Source organism: Salmo salar, chromosome ssa12 (genome assembly GCF_905237065.1).
Source record: "Salmo salar chromosome ssa12, Ssal_v3.1, whole genome shotgun sequence".
In the NCBI taxonomy this organism is placed as follows: Eukaryota; Metazoa; Chordata; class Actinopteri; order Salmoniformes; family Salmonidae; genus Salmo; species Salmo salar.
This window is the reverse complement of record NC_059453.1, coordinates 52,196,741-52,223,108: the sequence shown is the minus strand read 5'-3', so window position 1 is coordinate 52,223,108 and position 26,368 is coordinate 52,196,741. Positions and strand designations below refer to the sequence as shown.

Genomic DNA, 26,368 nt, shown 5'->3' with positions numbered 1-26,368 from the left:
TCTTTCTGTCTCTCTCTATATCAAATCAAGTCAAATCAAATGTTATTAGTCACATGCGCAGAATACAACCTTGCTGCCTTGCTGTTGGAGGCCGAGCATTTGCCATACCAGTTAGTGATGCAACCAGTCAGGATGCTTCCCTGTAGCTCAGTTGGTAGAGCATGGTGTTTGCAACGCCAGGGTTGTGGGTTCGATTCCCACGGGGGGCCAGCACAGAAAAAACAAAATGTATGAAATGAAATGTATGCATTCACTACTGTAAGTCGCTCTGGATAAGAGCGTCTGCTAAATGACTAAAATGTAAAATGTAATGGTGCAGCTGTCGAACCTTTTGAGGATCTGAGGACCCATGCGAAATCTTTTCAGTCTCCTGAGGGGGAATAGGTTTTGTTGTACCCTCTTCACAACTGTCTTGGTGTGCTTGGACCATGTTAGTTTGTTGGTTATGTGGACACCAAGGAACTTGAAGCTCTCAACCTGCTCCACTACAGCCCCGTCTATGAGAATGGAGGCTTGCTCGATCCACTTTTTCCTGTAGTCCACAATCATGTCCTTTGTCTTTACAAAAATACATAGTCCGCCGTATTTGTATGAGACATGTATGAGACATGTGAGACATAGCTGTACAATGCTACACAAAGCCAGTGGTGTAGTTTCAGTGTGCCTGCAGAAGACTGTACAACCCATCCGGCTGTGCTGAGGTTTCTGGTCTCTCAAGGATTGAGCTGTATACGTGGTATGTATCGGACTAGAGAAAAGAAACAGATAGTTCAACTTCAGTCCTTTGAATCTACAGTACTGTACATATCATGTATTCTAAACGGATAAAAGACCAATCTGAAACTGAAAGTGGTTTATAAAACACAGTGGGTGATTTTGAACTTGAATTGTCATTTTCAAATGACTGTCCATTCTCTTCAACAGGGCCTGAACAACGAAGAAGCCGGAGTGAGATTGTGTGTGTGTGTGTGTGTGTGTGTGTGTGTGTGTGTGTGTGTGTGTGTGTGTGTGTGTGTGTGTGTGTGTGTGTGTGTAAGTGCATGCATGCCTGCAGTTGTGGGTGTGGTTGTGCTCACTTTGCTGTTCCAGGCGAGAGAACTTTTCCAAGCCAAACCTTCATATCATAACCGCTAACTTCTACACACAGCCTACATAGTTGTCACCATATTAACGTCATAGTCAACATTGCTACTAGAACTAATGTGTTAGTAAAACATACAGTACATCATACAGTCAGCAGCAAGCAGTTTAGCAGTTACACCGTTGGGCCTCAGTGGGAATAAATTGATGAAACCAAAAGCGTACCTTGACACGGAAGAGTTCCAGTGTTGTATAGCCATAGCCAGCAAGCTAATTTAGCATCCCTCTGTTTTATCCGGGTGTTTGAGTAGGCTAAACTATCTAGCCACATTTGCTAGCTAATTAAGTGAAAGTGAAAAAAACTAACTACAAAATATAGCTCTCTCTCTCTCATTCAAAACTGTTCAACTATTGGCTTTCACTCTCTTTGTCTCTATCACGTCCTGACCATAGAAAGCTTTTATTTTTCTATGGTAGAGTAGGTCAGGGCATGACAGAGGGTTTTCTCTAGTTTATTTATGTCTATGTTGGGTCTGGTTTCTTTTTTCTATGTTGAGGGTTTTGTCTAGTTTATGTATTTCTATGTGGGGTTCTAGTTGTTGTTTTCTATGTTTTTTTTGGGGGGGATGATCTCCAATTAGAGGCAGCTGGTCATCGAGTGCTGTTGAGGCTACTGTAGATCACTGCAAAACAGTGTGTTGTAATCAACAATTTGGTGACGTGAACATATTTGGTATAGTTTCATCCAAACATTATAACTTTTTTTTATGTTTCACCATTTTTTGGGGAAATTCACTGAGCATGATGGTCCTCCGCTTCCTCCTCTGAGGAGCCTCCACTGCTCATGTAAATGTTGTACACTGAGTATACAAAATATTAAGAACACCTGCTCTTTCCATGACATAGACTGACTAGGTGAATCCAGGTGAAAGCTATCATCCCTTATTGATATCACTTCTTAAATCCACTTAATTCAGTGTAGATGAAAGGGAGGAGATAGGTTAAATAATGATTTTTAAGCCTTGAGACAATTGAGACATGGATTGTGTATGTGTGCCATTCAGAGGGTGAATGGACAAGACAAAATATTGAAGTGCCTTTGAAAGGATTATGTTAGTAAGTGCCAAGCACACCGGTTTGTGTCAAGAACTGCAGCGCTGCTGGGATTTTCACGCTCAACAGTTTCCCGTGTGTATCAAGAATGGTCAACCACCCAAAGGACATCCAGCCAACTTGACACAACTGTGGGAAGCATTGGAATCGACATATGGGGGGAGGTGGTGCAACTCAATATTCTAGAAACGTATTACCATTGCTCATACAAGGTGTGAGATACATTTAAATATGAAGTCTGATCTGACGTAATTTTGTAACTAACATGTGTAAATACAAACTGGGCACAGACGTCAGTTAAACGTCTAGTTTTGATTTACATTTGGTTGAGTCGTCAACTAATGTGAATTCTATGTGAAATCAACAACAACAAAAATCCACTACACACTCATAGAACATAAACGATCATCAAATTGACAGGTGTTTCACGAGTTTCGTTTCTGGAGTGGATTATCCCTTTAAGAATGATAAAGAATAATAAAACACTTTTGATCTCACTTTTTGTAATGAGTTTCATGTTTCACTGCAGTTTTTCAGAGAAACAGATGGTCACTAACTACATAATAAGTATGGTGTCTGTGTCTGAGAGAATGGTTTAAATAGAGAGGAGGATGAGGAGGCTGCTCACATTAAAACCACATAGAAAGTCCATCAACTGGTGTGATGGGTGGTTGGGGAGAGGTCAATGTCTCCTTCTCCTAACATGACCCAAAACCATTTGCTTATCTGTCAGAGGAAATTACTTTTATTCAGGCTTTCTTTAACCTGTTTGACTTTGACAACTACACTGCACAATAAAAAGCAGGTTTCATGTACAACTACAGTGTATATATTGCCAACATCCAGAAGTAAAAAATTAGAAACATTCTTGCTGTGGCTCCATATGACTCGGCACAGTGTGCATTAGAGGCAATATTTTTCCTATCTGCTGTAGTTATTAGCTTAATAAGATAACAGAGGTGCAGATACGTAAGCAGAAAACAACACTGAATATTTCCATGGAAATATAGCATGACAAGTGGGGTTTCATCGCTCATGAGATGCTTGTTGCAATAGTCAGAAACATGAATTTGTTTCTCAAATTGGTATTTTTGGAGGATGAATTATAGTTTGGGTTTTCATATTTTGCTAAAATAGTCTGGTTAAGACGTTGAACTGTTTCAGTTAAATGTATCTGAGGTATCTGAGGTTTGGTTCAACAGTATTTCCATCAATGCCTTCTGAACACGAGTGTCTGAAATGTGATACGCTGAAGTTTCAGAAGTATAGGATGCGGAAAGAGCCTTTCCACCCTGTTGTGTGTGTGTGTGTGTGTGTGTGTGTGTGTGTGTGTGTGTGTGTGTGTGTGTGTGTGTGTGTGTGTGTGTGTGTGTGTGTGTGTGTGTGTGTGTGTGTGTGTGTGTGTGTGTGTGTGTGTGTGCACTCGTGCATCTGTTTGTAGGTATGGATACGTGACAGCATACATGTACTGGTTTGTGTGTGATCTGCAGACTGTCTCTGACTGCTGCAGGAGAATGTAGGCCTCTTTGTCCCATCACAGTAGAACTGACCACAATACAGAGAATCTGGATGCAAGAGCAAAATGATCAATGTCCTTGACTACCTGTAGTCCATAACACCAATGGTTGGTTTCCCAGACCCAGATTAAGCCTACCACTGGAGTAAAAATATGTAAATTATCCATTGAACATGCTTTTTAGTCCAGGACTAGGCATAAACTGTCTCTGGGAAACCGACCAAAAGAGGTTCTGTTTCGATGACAGGGTAGTTATATGGACTGAAAAGAAAAACCTGGGAAAATAGCACCTTGGTCTTCACCAATGGCTTGAAATTGATGACATAGATAACAGTACATATTTTTAGCATTAACTTAAATAATCAAGATCAATATCAAATAATGTAAAATACTAACAACGATGGGGGAACTGTTGAAGTCAATTTATTCTGCTTGCTTTTTTGTTTTACAGCTAAGGACATTTCAAACAGAGCAAGAATGTCAATGAATGCTAGGAGTGGTGGTAGGAGTCAGGCGCAGAGAGCAGAGGTAAGGAAAAAATGTATTTATTCCTTAAATACAAAAAAACGGTCGACGCCAACAACCGGCGTGAAATGCAAAGTGCCCAATTACAACGGGTCCACAGTACGCATATAAAATAACCCAAGTAGATCGCCAGCACATCCAACAACAAAAACACTCTGACGAAAATGATCCCGCACAAACCTGGGCGGGCTAAACAGGCTTAAATAACCATAAATCAAGAGACACAAATAAGGAACAGGTGCAAACAATAAGACATACCAAACGAAAAGGAAAAAGGGATCAGCGGCGGCTAGTAGGCCGGCGACGACGACCGCCGAGCGCCGCCCGAGCAGGCAGGGGAGCCACCTTCGGTGGGATTCGTGACAAAGAAAGCATTTGATTTTGTATTTACTGTACCTCAAGAGCCTTATCTGGAAGGTAAAACGAGGCTAATCTCCCATGTTAACTGGAGATTTTTTTTTAAATGAAAGTCCAATTTCATCTTAACTGCTCCACAGTCATTGGACTAAAATGCTAGAACATGTCTACAACACTGCACATTGGAGGGGAGACTGAAGTGCTGAAGTTAAACGGGGAACTTGGAAAATAACGGGTAAACATGGGGAATGGGTAGTTTAATAGTATTTAGGAAATCTGTCTTTTTCAGTATTGATTATCTGATGTTGCCAACAATGTAAACATTATTAAAACCAAAATATTATATTATATTTGTATTTATTTTGATTTCATTTTTTTTTTTTTTATTAATTCTATTCAACAGTTATGGAAGGCGGTATAACACAGATGACAGAATATATATAAATACAGCATATATTTAGCATTTACTGAGGGGTGGGAAAAGAAAAATGTTTAAAGGGGAGTATGACCCCTCCAAAACCCTTGAATAAAAATAGTAACACAGTAACCTATATTATGGAAAGGCATGTAACAGAAGCCAGTGGTGTAGTGTCAGTGTGTCTGCAGAAGACTGTACAACCCATCCGTCTGGGCTGAGGTTGCTGGTCTGTCGGGGATTGAGCTGTATACGTGGTACGTATCAGACTAGAGAAAAGAAACAGACAGTTTAACTTCAGTCCTTTAATTCTACAGTACTGTAAATGTAATGTAATTTAAAAAGATGTAACATCAATCTGAAACTGAGAGTCGTTCACAATCACCAAACACAGTGGGTGATTCTGAACTTACATTGTCTTTTTCAGATGACTGTCCATTCTCTTCAACAGGGCCTGTACAACACAGAGGGAGCCTGAGTTAGAGTTTCTGTGTATTTCTGTGTGTGTGTGTGTGCGCTCACGCGTAAGTGTGGGTGTGGTTGTGTGTGTTACTTTGCTATGCTTAATGTCACTTGACACTTCTCTTCCTGTCTCAAATCACCTTGTAGACTTACATCTCTGATCTCATGCTTTCAAGATGCTCTGACTAACACCTTATCCTCTATGGGCTATGTGGGACGCAAGCGTCCCACCCCTGGTACACCCAATCAACAACAGGTGAAATATCAAGAGCGGCAAATTTGAAAACAATTAAATGTCAATTCAAATTTCTCAAACATACAACTATCTTACACCCTTTGAAAGATAAACATCTCCTTAATCTTACCACGTTGTCCGATTTCAAAAAGGCTTTACGGCAAAAGCATAAAGTTAGATTATGTTAGGAGAGTACATTGACAAAAGCTGTGTGTAATGTTTTGTCAATTCAAAGACAGGCGTCACCAAAAGCATTAAACCAGCTAAAATGATGCACTAACCTTTGACAATCTCCATCAGATGACACTCCTAGGACATTATGTTAGACAATGCATGCATTTTTTGTTCTATCAAGTTCATATTTATATCCAAAAACAGCGTTTTACTATGGCGTTGATGTTGAGGAAATCGTTTCCCTCCAATAACCGCCAGTCAAGCAGCACAACAAATTAAATAATTACTATTCGAAAACATTGGTAAAATATTATATTGTCATTCAAAGAATTATAGATTTACATCTCTTGAACGCAACCGGATTGCCAGATTTAAAAATAACCTTACTGGGAAATCACACTTTGCAATAATCTGAGCACTGCGCCCAGAAAAATACGCTTTGCGATACAGACTAACCGCCATGTTGGAGAGATCTAAAATTGAAAATACTATGTAAATAATCCATTACTTTTGATTCTCTTCATCAGATGTCACTTCCAGGAATCCCAGGTCCATAACAAATGTAGTTTTGTTCGAAAAAGCTCATAATTTATGTCCAAAAAGCTCCGTGTTGTTAGTACATGATCTATGCCAGCCGGACTTCCGTCATGAACGAGGGGAAAAAAAAATATTTACGTTCGTTCAAACATGTCAAACGTTGTATAGCATAAATCATTAGTGCCTTTTTTAACCAGAACATGAATAATATTCAAGGCGGACGTTTGCATTCTCTTTTAAAACGTTTTGGAATGAGAGTACCCAAACATGAACTCGCGCGCCAGAGTCTAATCGGCCACCACCGTTCCAAGGCTCTTGTTCGTTCAGTTCTCACAGTATAAGACTCAAAACACTTTCTAAAGACTGGTGACATCTAGTGGAAGCCATAGGAAGTGCTCAACAATTAATAAGCCCCTGTGTGTTTCAATGGCATAGGCTTAAAGGTAATTCAACACATCAGGTATCCACTTCCTGTCAGAATTTGTCTCAGGGTTTTGACTGCTATATGAGTTCTGTTATACTTACAGACACCATTCAAACAGTTTTAGAAAATTCAGAGTGTTTTCTATCCAAACCTGAACAATACTATGCATATTCTAGCTTCTGAGTTGGTGTAGGAGGCAGTTAAAAATGGGCACATATTTTTTTCAAAATTCTCAATACTGCCCCATAGCCCCAAGAGGATTTATTTGATGTTTTAACTTAGTACGGTTGACATTGAGTGACAAAGTGTTATTGTGCTGAGGGTCCCAAATTCCCGTCCCAGGTCGAGAAGACAGGGACAGAAGACAATCTGATACAAACTCACCTGAGGGCAATAACGTGAACGGTAAAGTGGTGATGAGAGAATAGACCCCAGCATCCCTTAGATCCAACATGCCTGCACTGCTCACAGCTCCCATCACCAAATCACCTACAACAGAAACAAAATTAAAATCTAATTACAATTTGTGATTGTACATGCATGTGTGTAGTTGTGTTAGTAGTGTGTGTATGTTTGATGTATTTTGTTTTGGAACATACATTGGCTGTGATCATGCTGTCTGGATGTAGGTCTGTACAACATAAAAGTATAAGAAGGTTGTGGTAATAACATCTCATCATGGACAATACAGAACTAAAGGTTGAAACAATCTGCATCATATTCACAAGGGAATTATTACCTCTGAGAATTGTTCTTCTCTGAAAAACAAATTAGGCTAAATTAATTATATTCAATATAGCCTACCCTATTCAATATGACCAAAAGGAGTTGAAAGATTAACCCATGTCAAAGGCACTTACATTAACATGAGAAGGAAAATGTTTGCAAATTATTTGTTATGCAGGATCAGAAGTACTCACTGGTCCTCCTCCAGAGATAGACAGCGGTCAATCCCATCAGCAACACGCCCACTCCAGAAGCCACACCCACTGCTCCCTGCCATATTCCCACAGCTGTTTCTGTTTGGTGACATTGGGAAGGACATTAGCTTGTATTCTCAGGGTCAATACTGCATCTCAAGAGTTGATCTACATTTATATTGTGAGGTGGTATGTCTCAGTTGTTTCATTTGTCTAAGACAAGACAATTAGTCAGCTGGAGATGGATACTTACACACAACAATTTCTTTGAATAACAGTTAACACACAACACAATTTATTATGCCAATAAACTAAAATCCTGTGGCCACTTTGGGGTGTCAGTTGTCAAAGTAGAACTAGTATTCGAACCTGGTGCAAGGCAAAGTCATTGGATCTGATTATACAAAATAAAGGTATCTATATGGGTTGATTTAATTAATGAAATATCATCCTCTTTTCTTAAATCAGGGGAAATGTTTTAATTTAAAAAATGGGTAAGATGAAGCTATTCTATTTGTTTAGGTTTTATCTGCTAACTAGAGAAAGACGACCAACACACCTGATGTAGGATTATTACTATGTCTGGAATATTTATTACTCGCACAGAATAGAATAGGTCGAATTTGGTACTTTGGGGGATATTAGATTGACATAGGCTAGTGCTTTTGCTGTTCGTTAGGCCTCTTCTTGGCTGACGAAAAGTAAATGTGTAAAAAGTAAATGTGGACAGTTCTTCTAATATCTTAAATAGGCACCTCGGAATTGGGCAGATGTGTGCCTGCTGTGTCTGTCTTAACTGATAGTCTTCGAGAAAGACCCGATCAGGTGACAGAGCCTTGTGAGTGAAAAAGCTTCGGATAGCGCAGCACACTCAGGGAGAAGGGCGCAATGCAGCACTCTGGGCTGCAAAAGGCATGGATTTTTTTAGGTGCATTACGGCAACATAGGGGATGCCACCATGTAATTTGAGCCATTTACAATGGCTTGTCAAATAGTGAATGACAGACTACTGGAGTGTGTACAACCTGCGCAAAAAACAGAGCAGAGATCATGCCTTTCAAGCAACGTTTTTCAAATCATCATTAGAGTCTCATCATTCAGCCTTACTGTGTATTAAAAATCTAAACATGGAGCCCATCGTTTGTAGAACAACTACAGTTACATTAATAACTCTAAATTAAGCATTTAAGAGTACTTATTTCTTTGTTAACCGCTCAACACAGAATAGCCGTGTGCACACTCCCTCAAATCCTTTAAGAAAATATTTATATTAAATGTTTTTACTTTGTTCAATTGTAATCTTAATACTATAAAATAATACAAAATAATACCACAGAATTATTAGCAAATCTTGTCTGCTAAAAGAACTAATGTAGCCCACAGCCATTCGGCATAGCCACATCAGGCCCTAACAGAAGGACAACTCAGAGTATGCTATTCTTTTCTTCTGAAATAGATTAAATATTCTTCATATCATGTTTCTGTAGACCTGTCTAAAATAAATTATGGATTTATTGTGAAGGTGTGGGCTATATTAATTGGATTTATTAGAATTTTTTAAATGGCTTGTCGGCTATGTGTGGAAGCCAGGAGATGCTAAATGTGTTTATGTTAATTAACGGTCAGTCACCGTGAGACCGACAGTTATTTGCCTGACAATCACTGGCTGACAAAATGTTGAGACCTCCACAGCCCTAAGAAGCACCACAAAGTACATTTAAAAGAAGAAACAAAACTAATGTGTATCCTACCTGTTGGAAAGGGTTTAGTTGTTGGATCACTAATGTAAACTCCCACCAGATCTAAAAACATTTTGGGGATTGAAATGTGGTATTTAGTTTGTGGGTCAGAATGAAAATAGTCATTAAAGAATATTTTAAAATCAAAGTGAGTCAGATCATGAAGACCTGCAGCCCTGACAGATTTGTTCAGATTATAACTCACGTGCAAAGCTTTTCCCATCACTGCGTGGAGAGAGAGAGTTTGGTCCTGAGCTCACTCTGTAATCACAGCTCACCTCCTTACTCCTCACTGACTGTAGACCACTGATCAGATCACTATGATTTGTATTGAAATGACAGAACGGCTGTCCGGCTGCTGAGGTGGCTTTTCTCTTCTTGATCTTTGCTGTGAAGGATGGCTGACTCTCCTCTCCAACATACAGGTTACAGGTGCTGTCAGGACTGACGGATCCAGGAATCAAACAGATGATGGTGAAGTCCTCATCAAAATGGACTGTAATGTCTGGTTTTGGATCTGTTAGGAAAGAACAGAGACTCCTTTTTACATCACTCTATTTGAATGTAATGTATATGTCACAAGTAACACTGACTCTTAGTAAACTAATTCCTGCCATTCTCTTTATATTACATATCAGCATGTCTTATTTGATATCATGCCTTTTTATGAGTGCCATTTAATCATGTGTGCTATGTGTTTACAATTATTGCCGTTCATTTAATTCCTGATATTCTCGTGTGAAATCAAATTGAATCGCAAGATTATTTTGCTTGAATAGCGTGGGGGATGATGGAGTGTGTCACTTGTCATTTAATTATAAATTATTGTTCAATGTTTAAGTACTCATAGATATTGTTTCACTTGATATACGTTTCAAAAACAAAAACAATTAAGTCACTGTTGTCTATTAGATGATAACAGTGCATCTACAATTATGCAGTTTAGGTTAACAAGATAACTTTGATTGATTGATGTAATATTATTTAGTAAAAATAGTTAGACATAAAAACTTAAGTAATAAACGTTAAATAATTCCAGTTTTTAACACTCACGGTGACCTTGGTAATGATCTTGGGCTTCGATGTATTGGAAGCTGTCTGGAAATAACAAAATTGGTCTTGATCAGGAAAATGTGCCTTTCTGAATAATAAATAAACAAGAGAGACAGCAAGACTTTGCTGAAGTTGGTAAAGTATCATAAGTTGGTAAAGTATCATATACTACAATGGATCCATGGGCATGTTATCAAGCAGTAGTCATTCTGATCTGAACAAAATATAATGATAGAGAAAAATACATCAATAAGATGATCAATGGAATAGGACACTTATTACAGCCATGAGATTCAGAAATATATAAAGACTTCCTGAAGTAAAACATTAAAGAGGAGAGAGAATCCTGTAGCACTAACAGATGATGGAACTTGGAATGGAGGAATAACTCACCGAAAAGGAGGATGACCAAAAACAGATGACCAGCCATATCAGGGATGAACAATGCCATTTATCAGACGTCTACAAACTGTTAGTCTGACTTCACAGAAGAAGGTGACTGTGTCAGAGAGGATTGTTTGAATAGAGAAGTAGACATGGAGTTTGTTCACAGGAAAACCACAGATAGCAGAAACCAGTCTCATATGGAAAGTGTGGCTAATGTTGCAGAGGAACGTTCAGAATAATTTATCAGTCACTATTTTTGTTGTCTGTAGCTATTTGTCTTTAACAGCTGATGTTTTGCATCATTAGATGGCTTCAATTACATTTTCAAAACCTACAAACTAACTTGTCTGAGTAAAAGATTTGACTTATTGGTTTCATGTGTTTGACAACTGTATTTGTGGTTGAGTTTGAGTTTTATTAATCACTCCTTGTAATTTCAGACATTCTCGGTTAACCCAGAACTAAAGTCTTGTGTAATTGGTCAGATGCTTTATTTGTGTACTGAGTCCATATGTGTTTAGATAAGAAAACAGAACAAGCATCCGAACCTGAACGAGGAGCTCGACCCTTTGGCTTTGCAATTTTTTCATTTTTTTCATTTCATTTAAGTCATTTAGCAGACGCTCTTATCCAGAGCGACTTACAAATTGGTGCATTCACCTTATGATATCCAGTGGAACAACCACTTTACAATAGTGCATCTAAATCTTTTAAGGGGGGGGGGGGAGAATAGAAGGATTACTTTATCCTATCCTAGGTATTCCTTAAAGAGGTGGGGTTTCAGGTGTCTCCGGAAGGTGGTGATTGACTCCGCTGTCCTGGCGTCGTGAGGGAGCTTGTTCCACCATTGGGGTGCCAGAGCAGCGAACAGTTTTGACTGGGCTGAGCGGGAACTGTGCTTCCTCAGAGGTAGGGGGCCAGCAGGCCAGAGGTGGATGAACGCAGTGCCCTTGTTTGGGTGTAGGGCCTGATCAGAGCCTGAAGGTATGGAGGTGCCGTTCCCTTCACAGCTCCGTAGGCAATCACCATGGTCTTGTAGCGGATGCGAGCTTCAACTGGAAGCCAGTGGAGAGAGCGGAGGAGCGGGGTGACGTGAGAGAACTTGGGAAGGTTGAACACCAGACGGGCTGCGGCGTTCTGGATGAGTTGTAGGGGTTTAATGGCACAGGCAGGGAGCCCAGCCAACAGCGAGTTGCAGTAATCCAGACGGGAGATGACAAGTGCCTGGATTAGGACCTGCGCCGCTTCCTGTGTGAGGCAGGGTCGTACTCTGCGAATGTTGTAGAGCATGAACCTACAGGATCGGGTCACCGCCTTGATGTTAGTGGAGAACGACAGGGTGTTGTCCAGGATCACGCCAAGGTTCTTAGCACTCTGGGAGGAGGACACAAGGGAGTTGTCAACCGTGATGGCGAGATCATGGAACGGGCAGTCCTTCCCCGGGAGGAAGAGCAGCTCCGTCTTGCCGAGGTTCAGCTTGAGGTGGTGATCCGTCATCCACACTGATATGTCTGACAGACATGCAGAGATGCGATTCGCCGCCTGGTTATCAGAAGGGGGAAAGGAGAAGATTAATTGTGTGTCGTCTGCATAGCAATGATAGGAGAGACCATGTGAGGATATGACAGAGCCAAGTGACTTGGTGTATAGCGAGAATAGGAGAGGGCCTAGAACAGAGCCCTGGGGGACACCAGTGGTGAGAGCGCATGGTGCGGAGACAGATTCTCGCCACGCCACCTGGTAGGAGCGACCTGTCAGGTAGGACGCAATCCAAGCGTGGGCCGCGCCGGAGATGCCCAACTCGGAGAGGGTGGAGAGGAGGATCTGATGGTTCACAGTATCAAAGGCAGCAGATAGGTCTAGAAGGATGAGAGCAGAGGAGAGAGAGTTAGCTTTAGCAGTGCGGAGAGCCTCCGTGACACAGAGAAGAGCAGTCTCAGTTGAATGCCCAGTCTTGAAACCTGACTGATTAGGATCAAGAAGGTCATTCTGAGAGAGATAGCAGGAGAGCTGGCCAAGGGCGGCACGTTCAAGAGTTTTGGAGAGAAAAGAAAGAAGGGATACTGGTCTGTAGTTGTTGACATCGGAGGGATCGAGTGTAGGTTTTTTTCAGAAGGGGTGCAACTCTCGCTCTCTTGAAGACGGAAGGGACGTAGCCAGCGGTCAAGGATGAGTTGATGAGCGAGGTGAGGTAGGGGAGAAGGTCTCCGGAAATGGTCTGGAGAAGAGAGGAGGGGATAGGGTCAAGTGGGCAGGTTGTTGGGCGGCCGGCCGTCACAAGACGCAAGATTTCATCTGGAGAGAGAGGGGAGAAAGAGGTCAAAGCACAGGGTAGGGCAGTGTGAGCAGGACCAGCGGTGTCGTTTGACTTAGCAAACGAGGATCGGATATCGTCAACCTTCTTTTCAAAATGGTTGACGAAGTCATCCGCAGAGAGGGAGGAAGGGGGGGGAGGGGGAGGAGGATTCAGGAGGGAGGAGAAGGTAGCAAAGAGCTTCCAAGGGTTAGAGGCAGATGCTTGGAATTTAGAGTGGTAGAAAGTGGCTTTAGCAGCAGAGACAGAAGAGGAGAATGTAGAGAGGAGGGAGTGAAAGGATGCCAGGTCCGCAGGAGGCGAGTTTTCCTCCATTTCCGCTCGGCTGCCCGGAGCCCTGTTCTGTGAGCTCGTAGTGAGTCGTCAAGCCACGGAGCAGGAGGGGAGGACCGAGCCGGCCTGGAGGATTGGGGACAGAGAATATCAAAGGATGCAGAAAGGGAGGAGAGGAGGGTTGAGGAGGCAGAATCAGGAGATAGGTTGGAGAAGGTTTGAGCAGAGGGAAGAGATGATAGGATGGAAGAGGAGAGAGTAGCGGGAGAGAGAGAGCGAAGGTTGGGACGGCGCAATACCATCCGAGTAGGAAGTTACAGGCCAGTTTATGGACCAAATGTCCCCTCTACTTTTTTTACTTACCCGGAGTCAGATTAATTTATGGATACCATTTTAATGTCCCAGTTTGAAGTAATTTGCTAACTAGCATTACAACAAACAGTATGATAAAATATCCAAAGTGGAACATGGTAAAATGGCACAAGAGTACATTGTCTACAAACATTCAAATTGTCTTCTTACCATGAAGTGTGACTGTAGCAGGCTCACTGTATATGGATCTAAACAGCTAACCTTTAGCACTGTACTGCCATTGTAATACAGTACTGTACTGCCATTGTATTTTGACCTCAGCAGGTTAACTTTGACCTGTTCATCTGAGCAGCTGAGCTCCTGTAGAAGAAACACTGCGTTACAGAGACAGGAGGAGTCTGACAGCTGAACTGAGTCTCTCTCTCTGATGACTGTAGGACACACTGTCAGACTAGGCTGAGGAAGGCCTGTGAGATCAGAGGAAAATAATATTTCACACTACGGCAATCTGTGAAATCTCTAATATTGTCTTAGTCTTATGTTCCCTTAATCAATATCATTATACCCTCAAATAGAGAACACAGAGAGTCAGTGAATGACATCTCCATATTAAGTTAACTAGACTTTTACTAAACAGATGACGGTGACTGACTAAAATATTGTTAGCACATTTCATTTAATGGGGAAACTAAAATCGTGAAAATTGAAAAACTACTTTAAAACTAAAGTGTGTGGAGATCTTACTATGTCACCTTTAACAATGTTATCTCACTAACCTTGAGCTTGGAGGGATGAAACAGCATCTAGCAATGACAAAAAGTCAAACGAGCATCTTACTCAATCTGGGAGAAAAAAACATCCTTCAAATGTCTTTGTGTCTTCTGTTGTCCATTTACAGTGCATTTATACAGATGCAGTACATTAGTAAAATGGAGACTGTTCATTAGCAGTAACAACTCAATCACACAGCACATAATGACTTACATTCCACATGCTGATCTTTTAATTGTTTTATATACAGTACCATGAATGAACATTTGTACAGCACGGTCAACCAACCGGCAGGTTAGTTTTCTTAGGTGACGAGAGGTGGATATTATACTATAGGAGAGTAATCATAGCTATGATACATAGTGAAAGTATGCATGTGATCTCAGTTCTTCATGTGTAGTTTATAACCGGACATACAGTACTATTAACATAGAGACCAGCCCTCATACAAGTCTGAAAGAAAGTCACCTTTATTGAATGAATATAAACAAGCTGGCCAACACTCAATAGTAATATTCTGATACAGCACATACAATAGCAAACGTCTGGGGCAGTGGAGACAGCCTCCTACAGTAGGTTTTAAAACACAGTATCCATGCTGAACAGAACATTCTCTCTCTTTCTCTCAGGGGGTTTCCTGCAACAGAGAATTTTGAATCTCTCGCTCTCCTTCTTTGTCTCTTACACATACACATGCGCGCGCACCTACAGTACACACACACACGAATGCATGCGTGCGCGCGCACACACACACACACACACACACACACACACACACACACACACACACACACACACACACACACACACACACACACACACACACACACACTTCTGACAGATTTAGTTGTGTAACACCCCAAAATTATGCTGCCTCTCTCATAACACCACACAGGCTGTCTACTAGAGGGACACGATAGGTGAGGAGACACACACCACTCTCAAACACAACATCGCACTGTCACGATGCAGAGGCAATTCATGTATGAGGACTGGAGCATCATGGGAAATAAGCCCACGTTCACACAAGTAATCATTCAGCATGCTGGACACACATTTAATTTGTTCCTAAATCTTTACTGTACAGCAGAAAACAGTTACTATTACAAATAGTACAGTCCCAAACTGACATATTCAATAAGCCAAACTGATTAAAAAAAATGTAATCAAGAATAACTTAAATACAAAAAATTAACACCATTTTTAAGTAAAAAATAATAATCTGGCGTTGGTCACAGTGTTTTGTTTCATCCAATGCTTTGCATTTTCAATATAATACAATAAATCAAATGCAACTTGTACACGACAAAGTAAGTGAATGTGTCTGCCTATTATTAGGCTTCTCATACTCTGAATCAGGTCTTTTAAGTGGGTGAATCAGGTCTTTTACTCCTTTATATTACTATTGGTGATGTCTGTTGGCCTTCAACTCCTGGGTCGTGTTCATTAGGCACCAAACAGAAGAAGAATGCGCTGAAACAGGGAAGGACTACTTGGACTTGTCCAATGAGAAACGCTCATTCTCATTTTCCGTTGCTAAACATTTTAAAACATTGCGTGCCCTAATGAACACAACCCTGGTGTATGTTAACTGATAGGCCATTGATGAATCCTTAACAGTTTGATTGCACATCAAGATCTTGCTCTGCATAGAGGATAGGAGATTCTCCCCAACCTTTCACTCTCAGTTGGCACATTACGTTAAAATCTGCATGCATCAACATAATGAAGTGTTCCATGTTTTCTACCATGTTCTATATACCAGGTGCTGTATCTTCACTTCTCATTGTAGGAGAAACCCCTACTTCAAGTATTCTGTAGTAAATTACCTGAAAATTGAGGATTCTGAATCCGTTCCCCATGATGGTAAAGTGAGAGGTTCTTCACACCTCCATCCGTGTGCTCTTCTGGATTGCCTTTCCTTACAGATCATTAGTACCAATCTCTGACATTGAAAACACAAACACAACATCCACACAACGTCTTTATTTTTTTCTTCAATTTGATTTAATCCGAACTGGTGATTGTTGGTCAATGGGAGGAGGAGTTGTGAGACAACTGTCCTGTCTGTATTCTGTGTTGAAGTTGACTCACAGGTGACCATCGTATAGGGAAACACACACACACACACACACACTCACACACACACACACACATACACACAGGCACCATGGAGGATGGAGGGGGGCAGGTGGTGGTGGGAGTGGGGGGGTGTAACAGTCTTGGATGTTTTCCCACTAGAAGGGTTTGTGTGGTTTTCTACACACTCAACTGTCACATATGTCACCACATCTGGGTACACCAGGACAACGGCATTGAAGACAACAACAAACAAACACACAACACAGAGACTGGCTGGACAATGCATCTGCAACGACGGAGTCACTCCAAACCTCCACTTTAACCAAGGTAGCGATAGTCCTCACTCACAAGTGCAAGTTTCTATCCGCTGTGCTGCTCAAAATAGTCTCTTTGCTACTTTAGTGAGCTGCAAAAACAGGATTTCTTCCCCTCTGTGAGAAGACTAAGGTCTCACTCTAACCCAACGGTTTGTGTGTGTGTGTGTGTGTGTGTGTGTGTGTGTGTGTGTGTGTGTGTGTGTGTGTGTGTGAGAGAGAGAGAGAGAGAGAGAGTCTCTAAATAGATTTCTCACACTGCAACAGGAATGTAACATTAGGTCTTCTAAATGAGAATGGAACCATTTTCTCACTCCTTTCCTTTGGGCTGTGTCTCAAGGTTTCTTATGCCAGACTACCCTTCATGAGAACCACAGACAGGGAATGTTGCTTTTTGCTACGGAGTTTTTCTTGTAATGTACAAAACAGAGGAAAGTCACATACGTCACTCCACACACTTAATAAGCGTTTTCTCTATCCTTCGGTGAGTAAAAAAAAATAAAAAATAAAACATTTATTTTTATACTCAATATTTTTTTGTTGTTGACAATATTCTGACCACTCCATAGATCTTTCTGTCTCTCTCTATATCAAATCAAGTCAAATCAAATGTTATTAGTCACATGCGCAGAATACAACCTTACAGTGAAATGCTTACTTTCGAGCCCCTAACACACAATGCAGTTTTAAAAAAATACACATAAGAATAAGAGATAAAAGCAACAAGTAATTAAAGAGCAGCGGTGAAATAACAGTAGCAAGACTATATACAGGGGGTACCGATACAGAGTCAATGTTCGAGGACACAGGTTATTTGAGGAAGTATGTACATGTAGGTAGAGTTATTAAAGTGACTATGCATAGATGACAACATGCAGTGGTGTGAAGACTGGTGAGATGGGGTGAGAGGAGCAGGGGGCACTGCACATTTCCTGATAGCCATTTAACGAGATGTTCAGGAGTCTTATAGCTTGGGGGTAGAAGCTGTTTAGAAGCCTCTTGGACCTAGATTTGGCGCTCCGGTACCGCTTGCCATGCGGTAGATGAGAGAACAGTCAATGACTAGGGTGGCTGGAGTCTTTGACAATTTTTAGGGCCTTCCTCTGACACCGCCCTGTATAGAGGTCCTGGATGGCAGGAAACTTGGCCCCAGTGATGTACTGGGCCATTCGCACTACCCTATGTAGTGCCTTGCGGTTGGAGGCCGAGCATTTGTCATACCAGTTAGTGATGCAACCAGTCAGGATGCTCTCGATGGTGCAGCTGTAGAACCTTTTGAGGATCTGAGGACCCATGCGAAATCTTTTCAGTCTCCTGAGGGGGAATAGGTTTTGTTGTACCCTCTTCACGACTGTCTTGGTGTGCTTGGACCATGTTAGTTTGTTGGTGATGTGGACACCAAGGAACTTGAAGCTCTCAACCTGCTCCACTGCAGCCCCGTCGATGAGAATGGGGGCTTGCTCGATCCACTTTTTCCTGTAGTCCACAATCATCTCCTTTGTCTTTACAAAATTACATAGTCCGCCGTATTTGTATGAGACATGTATGAGACATGTGAGACATAGCTGTACAATGCTACACAAAGCCAGTGGTGTAGTTTCAGTGTGCCTGCAGAAGACTGTACAACCCATCCGGCTGTGCTGAGGTTTCTGGTCTCTCAAGGATTGAGCTGTATACGTGGTACGTATCAGACTAGAGAAAGGAAACAGACAGTTTAACTTCAGCCCTTTAATTCTACAGTACTGTAAATGTAATGTCATTTAAAAGGATGTAACATCAATCTGAAACTGAGAGTCGATCACAATCACCAAACACAGTGGGTTATTCTGAACTTACATTGTCTTTTTCAGATGACTGTCCATTCTCTTCAACAGGGCCTGTACAACACAGAGGGAGCCTGAGTTAGAGTTTCTGTGTATTTCTGTGTGTGTGTGTGTGTGCGCGCTCACACGTAAGTGTGGGTGTGGTTGTGTGTATTACTTTGCTTTGCTTAATGTCACTTCACACTTCTCTTCCTGTCTCAAACCACCTTGTAGACTTACAGCTCTGTTCTCATGCTTTCAAGATGCTCTGACTAACACCTTATTTTATGTTTTAACTTAGTACGGTTGACATTGAGTGACAAAGTGTTATGGTGCTGAGGGTCCCAAATTCACTTCCCAGGTCGGGAAGACAGGGACAGAAGACAATCTGATACAAACTCACCTGAGGGCAATAACGTGGACGGTACAGAGGTGATGAGAGAATAGATCCCAGCATCCCTTAGATCCAACATGCCTGCACTGCTCATAGCTTCCATCACCAAATCACCTACAACAGAAAATAAATAAAAATGTAATTACAATTTGTGTTTGTACATGCATGTGTGTAGTTGTGTTAGTAGTGTGTGCAGTGTTTGATGTATTTTGTTTGGAACATACATTGGCTGTGATCATCCTGTCTGGATGTAGGTCTGTACAACATAAAAGTATAAGAAGGTTGTGGTAAGAACATCTCATCATGGACAATACAGAACTAAAGGTTGATACAATCTGCGTCATATTTACAAGGGGAATTATTACCTCTGAGAATTGTTCTTCTCTGAAAAACAAATTAGGCTAAATTAATTATATTCAATATAGCCTACCCTGTACAATATGACCAAAAGGAGTTGAAAGATACAACCTACCCTACACAATATGACCAAAAGGAGTTGAAAGATTAACCCATGTCAAAGGCACTTACAATAATATGAGAAGGAAAATGTTTGCAAATTATTTGTTATGCAGAATCAGAAGTACTCACTGGTCCTCCTGCAGAGATAGACAGCTGTCAATCCCATCAGCAACACGCCCACTCCAGAAGCCACACCCACTGCTCCCTGCCATATTCCCACAGCTGTTTCTGTTTGGTGACATTGGGAAGGACATTAGCTTGTATTCCCAGGGTCAATACTGCATCTCAAGAGTTGATCTACATTTATATTGTGAGGTGGTATGTCTCAGTTGTTTCATTTGTCTAAGACAAGACAATTAGTCAGCTGGAGATGGATGCTTACCCACAACAATTTCTTTGGAGCTTTGACCTCCTGGGCACACGCAAGAGAGAGACTGTTTAATAACAGTTAACACACAACACAACTTATTACGCCACTAAACTAAAATCATGTGGCCACTTTGGGGTGTCAGTTGTCAAAGTAGAACTAGTAGTCGAACCTTGTGCATAGCAAAGTCATTGGATCTGATTATACAAAATAAAGGTATTTAAATGGGTTGATTTAATTAATGAGATATAAACCTCTTTTTTAAAATCAGGTGACATTTTTTTAATAAAAAAAATGGGTAAGATGAAGCTATTCTATTTGTTTAGGTCCTATCTGCTAACTAGAGAAAGATGACTAACACACCTAATGTACGATTCACTGCTGTGCTGGGGGTCAAAGGAGAGGTCAAACCTGGTGAGATAACTCATATTACACAAAAACAAAATGTATTAATCAAATGTGTTTTGTCATCCGGTGCATTACCTACAGACTAAAAGGAGAAGCAGCTATAATTAGGTCTATTTTTCTTGTAAACCAGTTGGAGCTTTACTGAATTCATGTGAACTAAAATATTCAAATTACTAAGCTAAACTTCGGGCCTACTTACTTGTAATTGGTCTCACTGTGATGCCAGGGGTCAAAGTAGAAGTAACAGTCGAACTTACTGGGAAGAAAGAAAAGGTCATTTATATCAGATTGCACAAGAATAAAGCTATTCTTTATTTATGTCAGATAACAACAGAACTCAGTCAGTAGAGAGATTATATGTTCACAATTTCATAATATGCCACATTATTGTTAAAATCTAGACCCTTGACTGAATGTACAATTGGAAAAAGTATTTGTACACCCACCCCACAATCCACACCCACTGCTGCCTGCTATACCGTAATTTCCGGACTATAAGCCGCTACTTTTTTCCCACGCTTTGAACCTCGCGGCTTAAACAATGACGCGGCTAATATATGGATTTTTCCCGCTTTCAAAAAAAAAAAAAAAACACATTCTGTGACGTGCTCAGTTTTTTGGGCGGCATGAAGCTTTCATTAGACCAATGAAATTGCCGAATGGGTTAAGGTCAAACAACTTTTTTGTTTTCTGTTTAGATTAAATCGAGAGCGCTCAAACTTCCCATCATTCTGATTACGGTAGTCATTTTGTCACCCTCATCATGGCAAAGACACGGAGAAATGCATATGATGCAGCTTTCAAGTTGAATGCGATTGATCTGGCTGTTGGAAAAGGAAATAGAGCTGCTGCACGGGAGCTTGGTCTGGAGCAATGACTTTCTTGGTAGGCTACTGTTTACTGCTAATTTTTGTTTTTTTGTTACAAGCCGTGTTTCGTTAATAAAGCCTATTTATTTTTGTTACAAGCCGTGTTTCGTTAAAGCCTGTGTAAATTTGTTTCAATGTACCGGTAGGCACCTGCGGCTTATAGACATGTGCGGCTTATTTATGTTCAAAATAAAAAAACAAATTTAATTCAGTGGGTGCGGCTTATATTCAGGTGCGCTCAATAGTCCGGAAATTACGGGTCAATACTACATCTCAAGATTTGATCTCATAAAATGTGGCATTAAATTGTGTGGTTGCATGTCTCAGTTGTCTTAGTTGTGTAAAAAAGACAGGTAGGTAGCTAGAGAAGGACACATACATGGAACGCTTTCTTAACCCGTTATCAACAATTACCACACAACACAACTTATTACACACTAAACTAAAGTCTAGTGGACATATTTACCTTTACTTGGAGTGTCAGTGGTCAAAGTAGAACTAACAGTCAAAGCTGGTGCAAGGAAAGTCATTCTAATTATACAAATACATCTAAATGGGTTGATTTAATGAACCAAGTATCAACCTCTTTTTTGTAATGAGGCAAATTTGTAAAAACCAAAAAACTTTCAAAAAAAAATGGAGAACATAATGCAATTCTATTTGTTTCGGTTCTATCTGCTAACTAGGTAAAGATCACTAACACACCTGATGTAGGATTCAGTGCTGTACTGGGGGTCAAAGGAGAGGTCAAACCTGGTGAGAAGAGAACTCATTACACAAGAAAGTCATCATTTACACAGAAAGAGAGAAGTACTCTACACATTACCTACAAATCAGATGGACTAAAAGTACACAAACCTGGACCGAAATTACAAGCAACTATGAATAGGTCTATTAGTAAACCGGTCAGAACTTTAGTGAATTAATGAGAACAGAAAATGTAGACTGCAAACTATGATACATTTAGTGGTCCTATTGGTTGTTGGTCTCACTGGGGTGTTGGGGGTCAAAGTAGAACTAACAGTCGAACCTGCTGGGAAGCAATACAAGACAAGTTCCTTGTGCATCTGATTACACAAGAATTAAGGTATTCATCATTTACTTAGAAAACAACACAACTCAGTCAATAGAAAGATGACATGTTCACAATATTATAATGTGGCACATTATTGTTAAAACCCAGACATTTAACTGAATGTATATTTGGATACAGTATTTGCAAAGACGGTCCCTTAGAGGACCAATACACCTGTTTTAGAACTCACTGTGATGATGAGGGGAAAAGTAGAACCAGGGCCTTTCTTTCTGCTGTAAGGAGCTCTGCTATAAAATAACAGAAGTGCTAGGGCTGTTGCGGTGACCGCATTACCGCCACACCGACGGTCACAGACGGTAATAAGGCTTCTCCAAGCTCTGATGCTGCTGATGGTCATTAGTAGCCTACCAAACATGCTAACTTTCTGGTACTCAATATTCAAAACTCACAGAACACCCAGCTGGTAATATAACTGAGTAGAACAATCCTTCTACACCAGACTGACAACATTACCTACATCCTTCATTACTATACATTTCAAAGCAATAAAATGCCAACAAATCTCTAATCACTCTGACATCAATTCAAATGTAATCGAAAATCGAATCAAACACTTCATGAGAGCCCATGAGCTCATGTTGAACAACATTTCTATAGGCTATGCAATTACGGGAGAAAACAGAGTGATGACCTCTAATAAAAAGAAGAGGATCCCATCAGCGTTCTATAGGCTAGGCCTACTATATTTATTACTCAACTTTCCTAATAATATTTACATTGCTTTTATTTACAACGTGAGTATAGCCTACCTGGCTGACATGAAAATAAACCACGGGGAAAAAGCGTCCTCCATTCGCTATTTAAGGCCATAGATAACATGTATTTTTTCCCGCTGCCATTGTTTCAATACAGTTGCATGATAATGATCCATTCTAAATCAAAACAAATGTCACACATATATTGTTTACTATATGTAAAGACAAGATTAAATCAAGAATAGTCTGATGGGTGACAATATTAGCCTACCATTTGTGAACGATGCCCAGCATAAGAAACAATGCCTTTCTTTTGCGACTTGTTTGAATCATAGTCAATCATCTCATGTAGCCTAGTCCATAGGCCTATATGTTTTAATAAGGTTTGTATCACAACTAAAGTGGCCAAATAGGCTCTACATTTTAAGCAGTTTTAAGAAGTTAACAGGCAGCGCATGAGCAGCGCATGAGTTTCAAGTTTGAGGAAGATCATTTTCACCATAAAAATGAATCCTTTAAAATAAAAACATGACACGCATAACTGAATTTGCGGTCACATTTGATAATGGTGTTTTCCGCTAATGGAACATTTGCACTTATAGCCTACTACCATGTACCCTTTGCTGTTGTATTCATTTGAGATCTATCACATACCACAACTGTCCCAGACTATGTCTGGAATATTTATTTCTCGCACAGAATAGAATAGGTCGAATTTTGTACTATGGGGGATAGTAGATTGACAAAGGCTAGTGCTTTTGCTGTTCGTTAGGCCTCTTGTTGGCTGATGAAAAGTAAATGTGTAAAAAGTAAATGTGGACAGTTCTTCTAATATCTTAAATAGGCACCTCGGAATTGGGCAAGGGTGCGCACAGTTGCATCCCTGCTGTGTCTGTTTTAACTTGTAGACTGTGAGAAAGACCCGATCAGGTGACCGAGCCTTGTGAGTGAAAAAGCTTTGGATAGCGCAGCACACTCAGGGAGAAGGGCGCAATGCAGCACTCCGGGCCGCAAAAGGCATGGATTTTTTTAGGTGCATTACAGCAACAGGATGCCGCCATGTAATTCGAGGCATTTACAATGACTTGTCAAATAGTGAATGAGAGACTACTGGAGTGTGTACAGCCTGCGCAAAAAACAGAGCAGAGATCATGCCTTTCAAGCAACGTTTTTCAAATCATCATTAGAGTCTCATCATTCAGCCTTACTGTGTATTAAAAACCTAAACATGTAGCCCATCGTTTGTAGAACAACTATAGTTACATTATTAACTCTAAATTAAGCATTTAAGAGTACATATTTCTTTGTTAACCGCTCAACACAGAATAGCCGTGTGCACACTCCATTCGGCATAGCCACATCAGGACCTAACAGAAGGACAACTCATAGTATGCTCTTCTTTTCTTCTGAAATAGATTAAATATTCTTCATATCATGTTTCTGTAGACCTGTCTAAAATAAATGATGGATTTATTATGAAGGTGTGGGCTATATTAATTGGATTTATTAGACTTTTTAAAATGGCTTGTCGGCTATGTGTGGAAGCCAGGAGATGCTAAATGTGTTTATGTTAATTAACGGTCAGTCACCGTGAGACCGACAGTTAGTTGCTTGACAATCACTGGCTGACAAAATGTTGAGACCTCCACAGCCCTAAGAAGCACCACAAAGTACATTTAAAAGAAGAAACAAAACTAATGTGTATCCTACCTGTTGGAAAGGGTTTAGTTGTTGGATCACTAATGTAAACTCCCACCAGATCTAAAAACATTTTGGGGATTGAAATGTGGTGTTTAGTTTGTGGGTCAGAATGAAAATAGTCATTAAAGAATATTTTTAAATCAAAGTGAGTCAGATAATGAAGACCTGCAGCCCTGATAGATTTGTTTAGATAATGACTCACCTGTAAAGCTGTACCCATCACTGCGTGGAGAGAGAGAGTTTGGTCCTGAGCTCACTCCGTAGTCACAGCTCACCTCCTTACTCCTCACTGACTGTAGACGACTGATCAGATCACTATGATTTGGAGTGAATTGACAGAACTCCTGTCCGGATGCTGAGGTGGCTTTTCTCTTCTTGATCTTTGCTGTGAAGGATGGCTGACTCTCCTCTCCAACATACAGGTTACAGGTGGTGTCAGGACTGACGGATCCAGGAATCAAACAGATGATGGTGAAGTCCTCATCAAATTGGACTGTAATGTCTGGTTTTGGATCTGTTAGGAAAGAACAGAGACTCCTTTTTGCATCACTCTATTTGAATGTAATGTATATGTCACAAGTGATACTGACTCTTAGTAAACTAATTCCTGCCATTCTCTTTATATTGAGTAACAGCATGTCTTATTTGATATCATGCCTTTTTATGAGTGCCATTTAATCATGTGTGCTATGTGTTTACAATTATTGCCATTCATTTAATTCCTTATATTCTCTCGTGTGAAATCAAATTGAATCGCAAGACTATTTTTCTTGCTTGAATAAAGTAGAGGATGATGGAGTGTGTCACTTGTCATTTAATTATAAATTAATGTTCAATGTTTAAGTACTCATAGATATTGTTTCACTTTAAATACGTTTCAAAAACAAAAACAATGAAGTCACTATTGTCTATTAAATGATATCAGTGTATCTACAATTATGCAGTTTAGGTTAACAAGATAACTTTGATTGATTGATGGTAATATTATGTAGTAAAAATAGTTAGACATAAACTTCATTAATAAACGTTAAATAATTCCAGTTTTTAACACTCACAGTGGCCTTGGTAATGACCTTGGGCTTCGATGTATTGGAAGCTGTCTGGAAAAAACAAAATAGGTCTTGATCAGGAAAATGTGCCTTTCTAAATAATAAATTAACATGAGAGACAGGAACACTTTGCTGAAGTTGGTAAAGTATCATAAGTTGGTAAAGTATCATATACTACAATGGATCCATGGGCATGTTATCAAGCAGTAGTCATTCTGATCTGAACAAAATATAATGATAGAGAAAAATACATCAATAAGATCATCAATGGAATAGGACACTTATTACAGCCATGAGATTCAGAAATATATAAAGACTTCCTGAAGTAACATATTAAAGAGGAGAGAGAATCCTGTAGCACTAATAGATGATGGAACTTGGAATGGAGGAATAACTCACCGAAAAGGAGGATTACCAAAAACAGATGACCAGCCATATCAGGGATGAACAACGCCATTTATCAGACATGTACAGACTGTTAGTCTGACTTCACAGAAGAAGGTGACTGTGTCAGAGAGGATTGTT

General features: G+C 40.3%; 2 protein-coding genes across 28 annotated transcripts in view; both read right to left on the bottom strand.

Moving 5' to 3' along the window:
• LOC106565164 (mucin-6-like) overlaps nucleotides 1–11,060 on the bottom strand; it is a 116,938-nt gene extending 105,878 nt beyond the window's left edge. For all 24 annotated transcript variants that reach the window (XM_045691459.1, XM_045691467.1, XM_045691460.1 and 21 more), the window contains exons 1-3: nucleotides 10,944–11,060; nucleotides 10,551–10,595; nucleotides 9,703–10,014 (exon numbers count right to left, since the gene is read on the bottom strand). In XM_045691459.1, the coding sequence (XP_045547415.1) occupies nucleotides 9,703–10,014; nucleotides 10,551–10,595; nucleotides 10,944–11,001 (415 nt within the window). In that variant the 5' untranslated portion in view covers nucleotides 11,002–11,060. The remainder of the gene's footprint in view (nucleotides 1–9,702; nucleotides 10,015–10,550; nucleotides 10,596–10,943) is intronic.
• Nucleotides 11,061–18,320: 7,260 nt separating this feature from the next.
• On the bottom strand, nucleotides 18,321–26,368 carry LOC106565166 (uncharacterized). Of its 4 annotated transcripts, none has more exons than XM_045691490.1 (14): nucleotides 26,243–26,368; nucleotides 25,850–25,894; nucleotides 24,997–25,308; nucleotides 24,804–24,854; nucleotides 22,008–22,055; nucleotides 20,633–20,689; nucleotides 20,389–20,448; nucleotides 20,041–20,070; nucleotides 19,788–19,886; nucleotides 19,565–19,583; nucleotides 19,424–19,455; nucleotides 19,209–19,313; nucleotides 18,840–18,880; nucleotides 18,321–18,695 (listed from the first exon to the last, which is right to left on the bottom strand). In XM_045691490.1, exons 1-14 carry the CDS (start codon nucleotides 26,298–26,300, stop codon nucleotides 18,603–18,605), a joined length of 1,050 nt encoding a protein of 349 aa, XP_045547446.1. In that variant the 5' UTR covers nucleotides 26,301–26,368; the 3' UTR covers nucleotides 18,321–18,602. The 4 variants fall into 4 exon arrangements, with proteins under 4 accessions (XP_045547446.1, XP_013987468.2, XP_045547447.1 ...); XM_014131993.2 differs by having other exon boundaries at nucleotides 20,389–20,436; XM_045691491.1 differs by lacking the exons at nucleotides 20,633–20,689; nucleotides 22,008–22,055 and having other exon boundaries at nucleotides 18,322–18,695; nucleotides 20,389–20,436.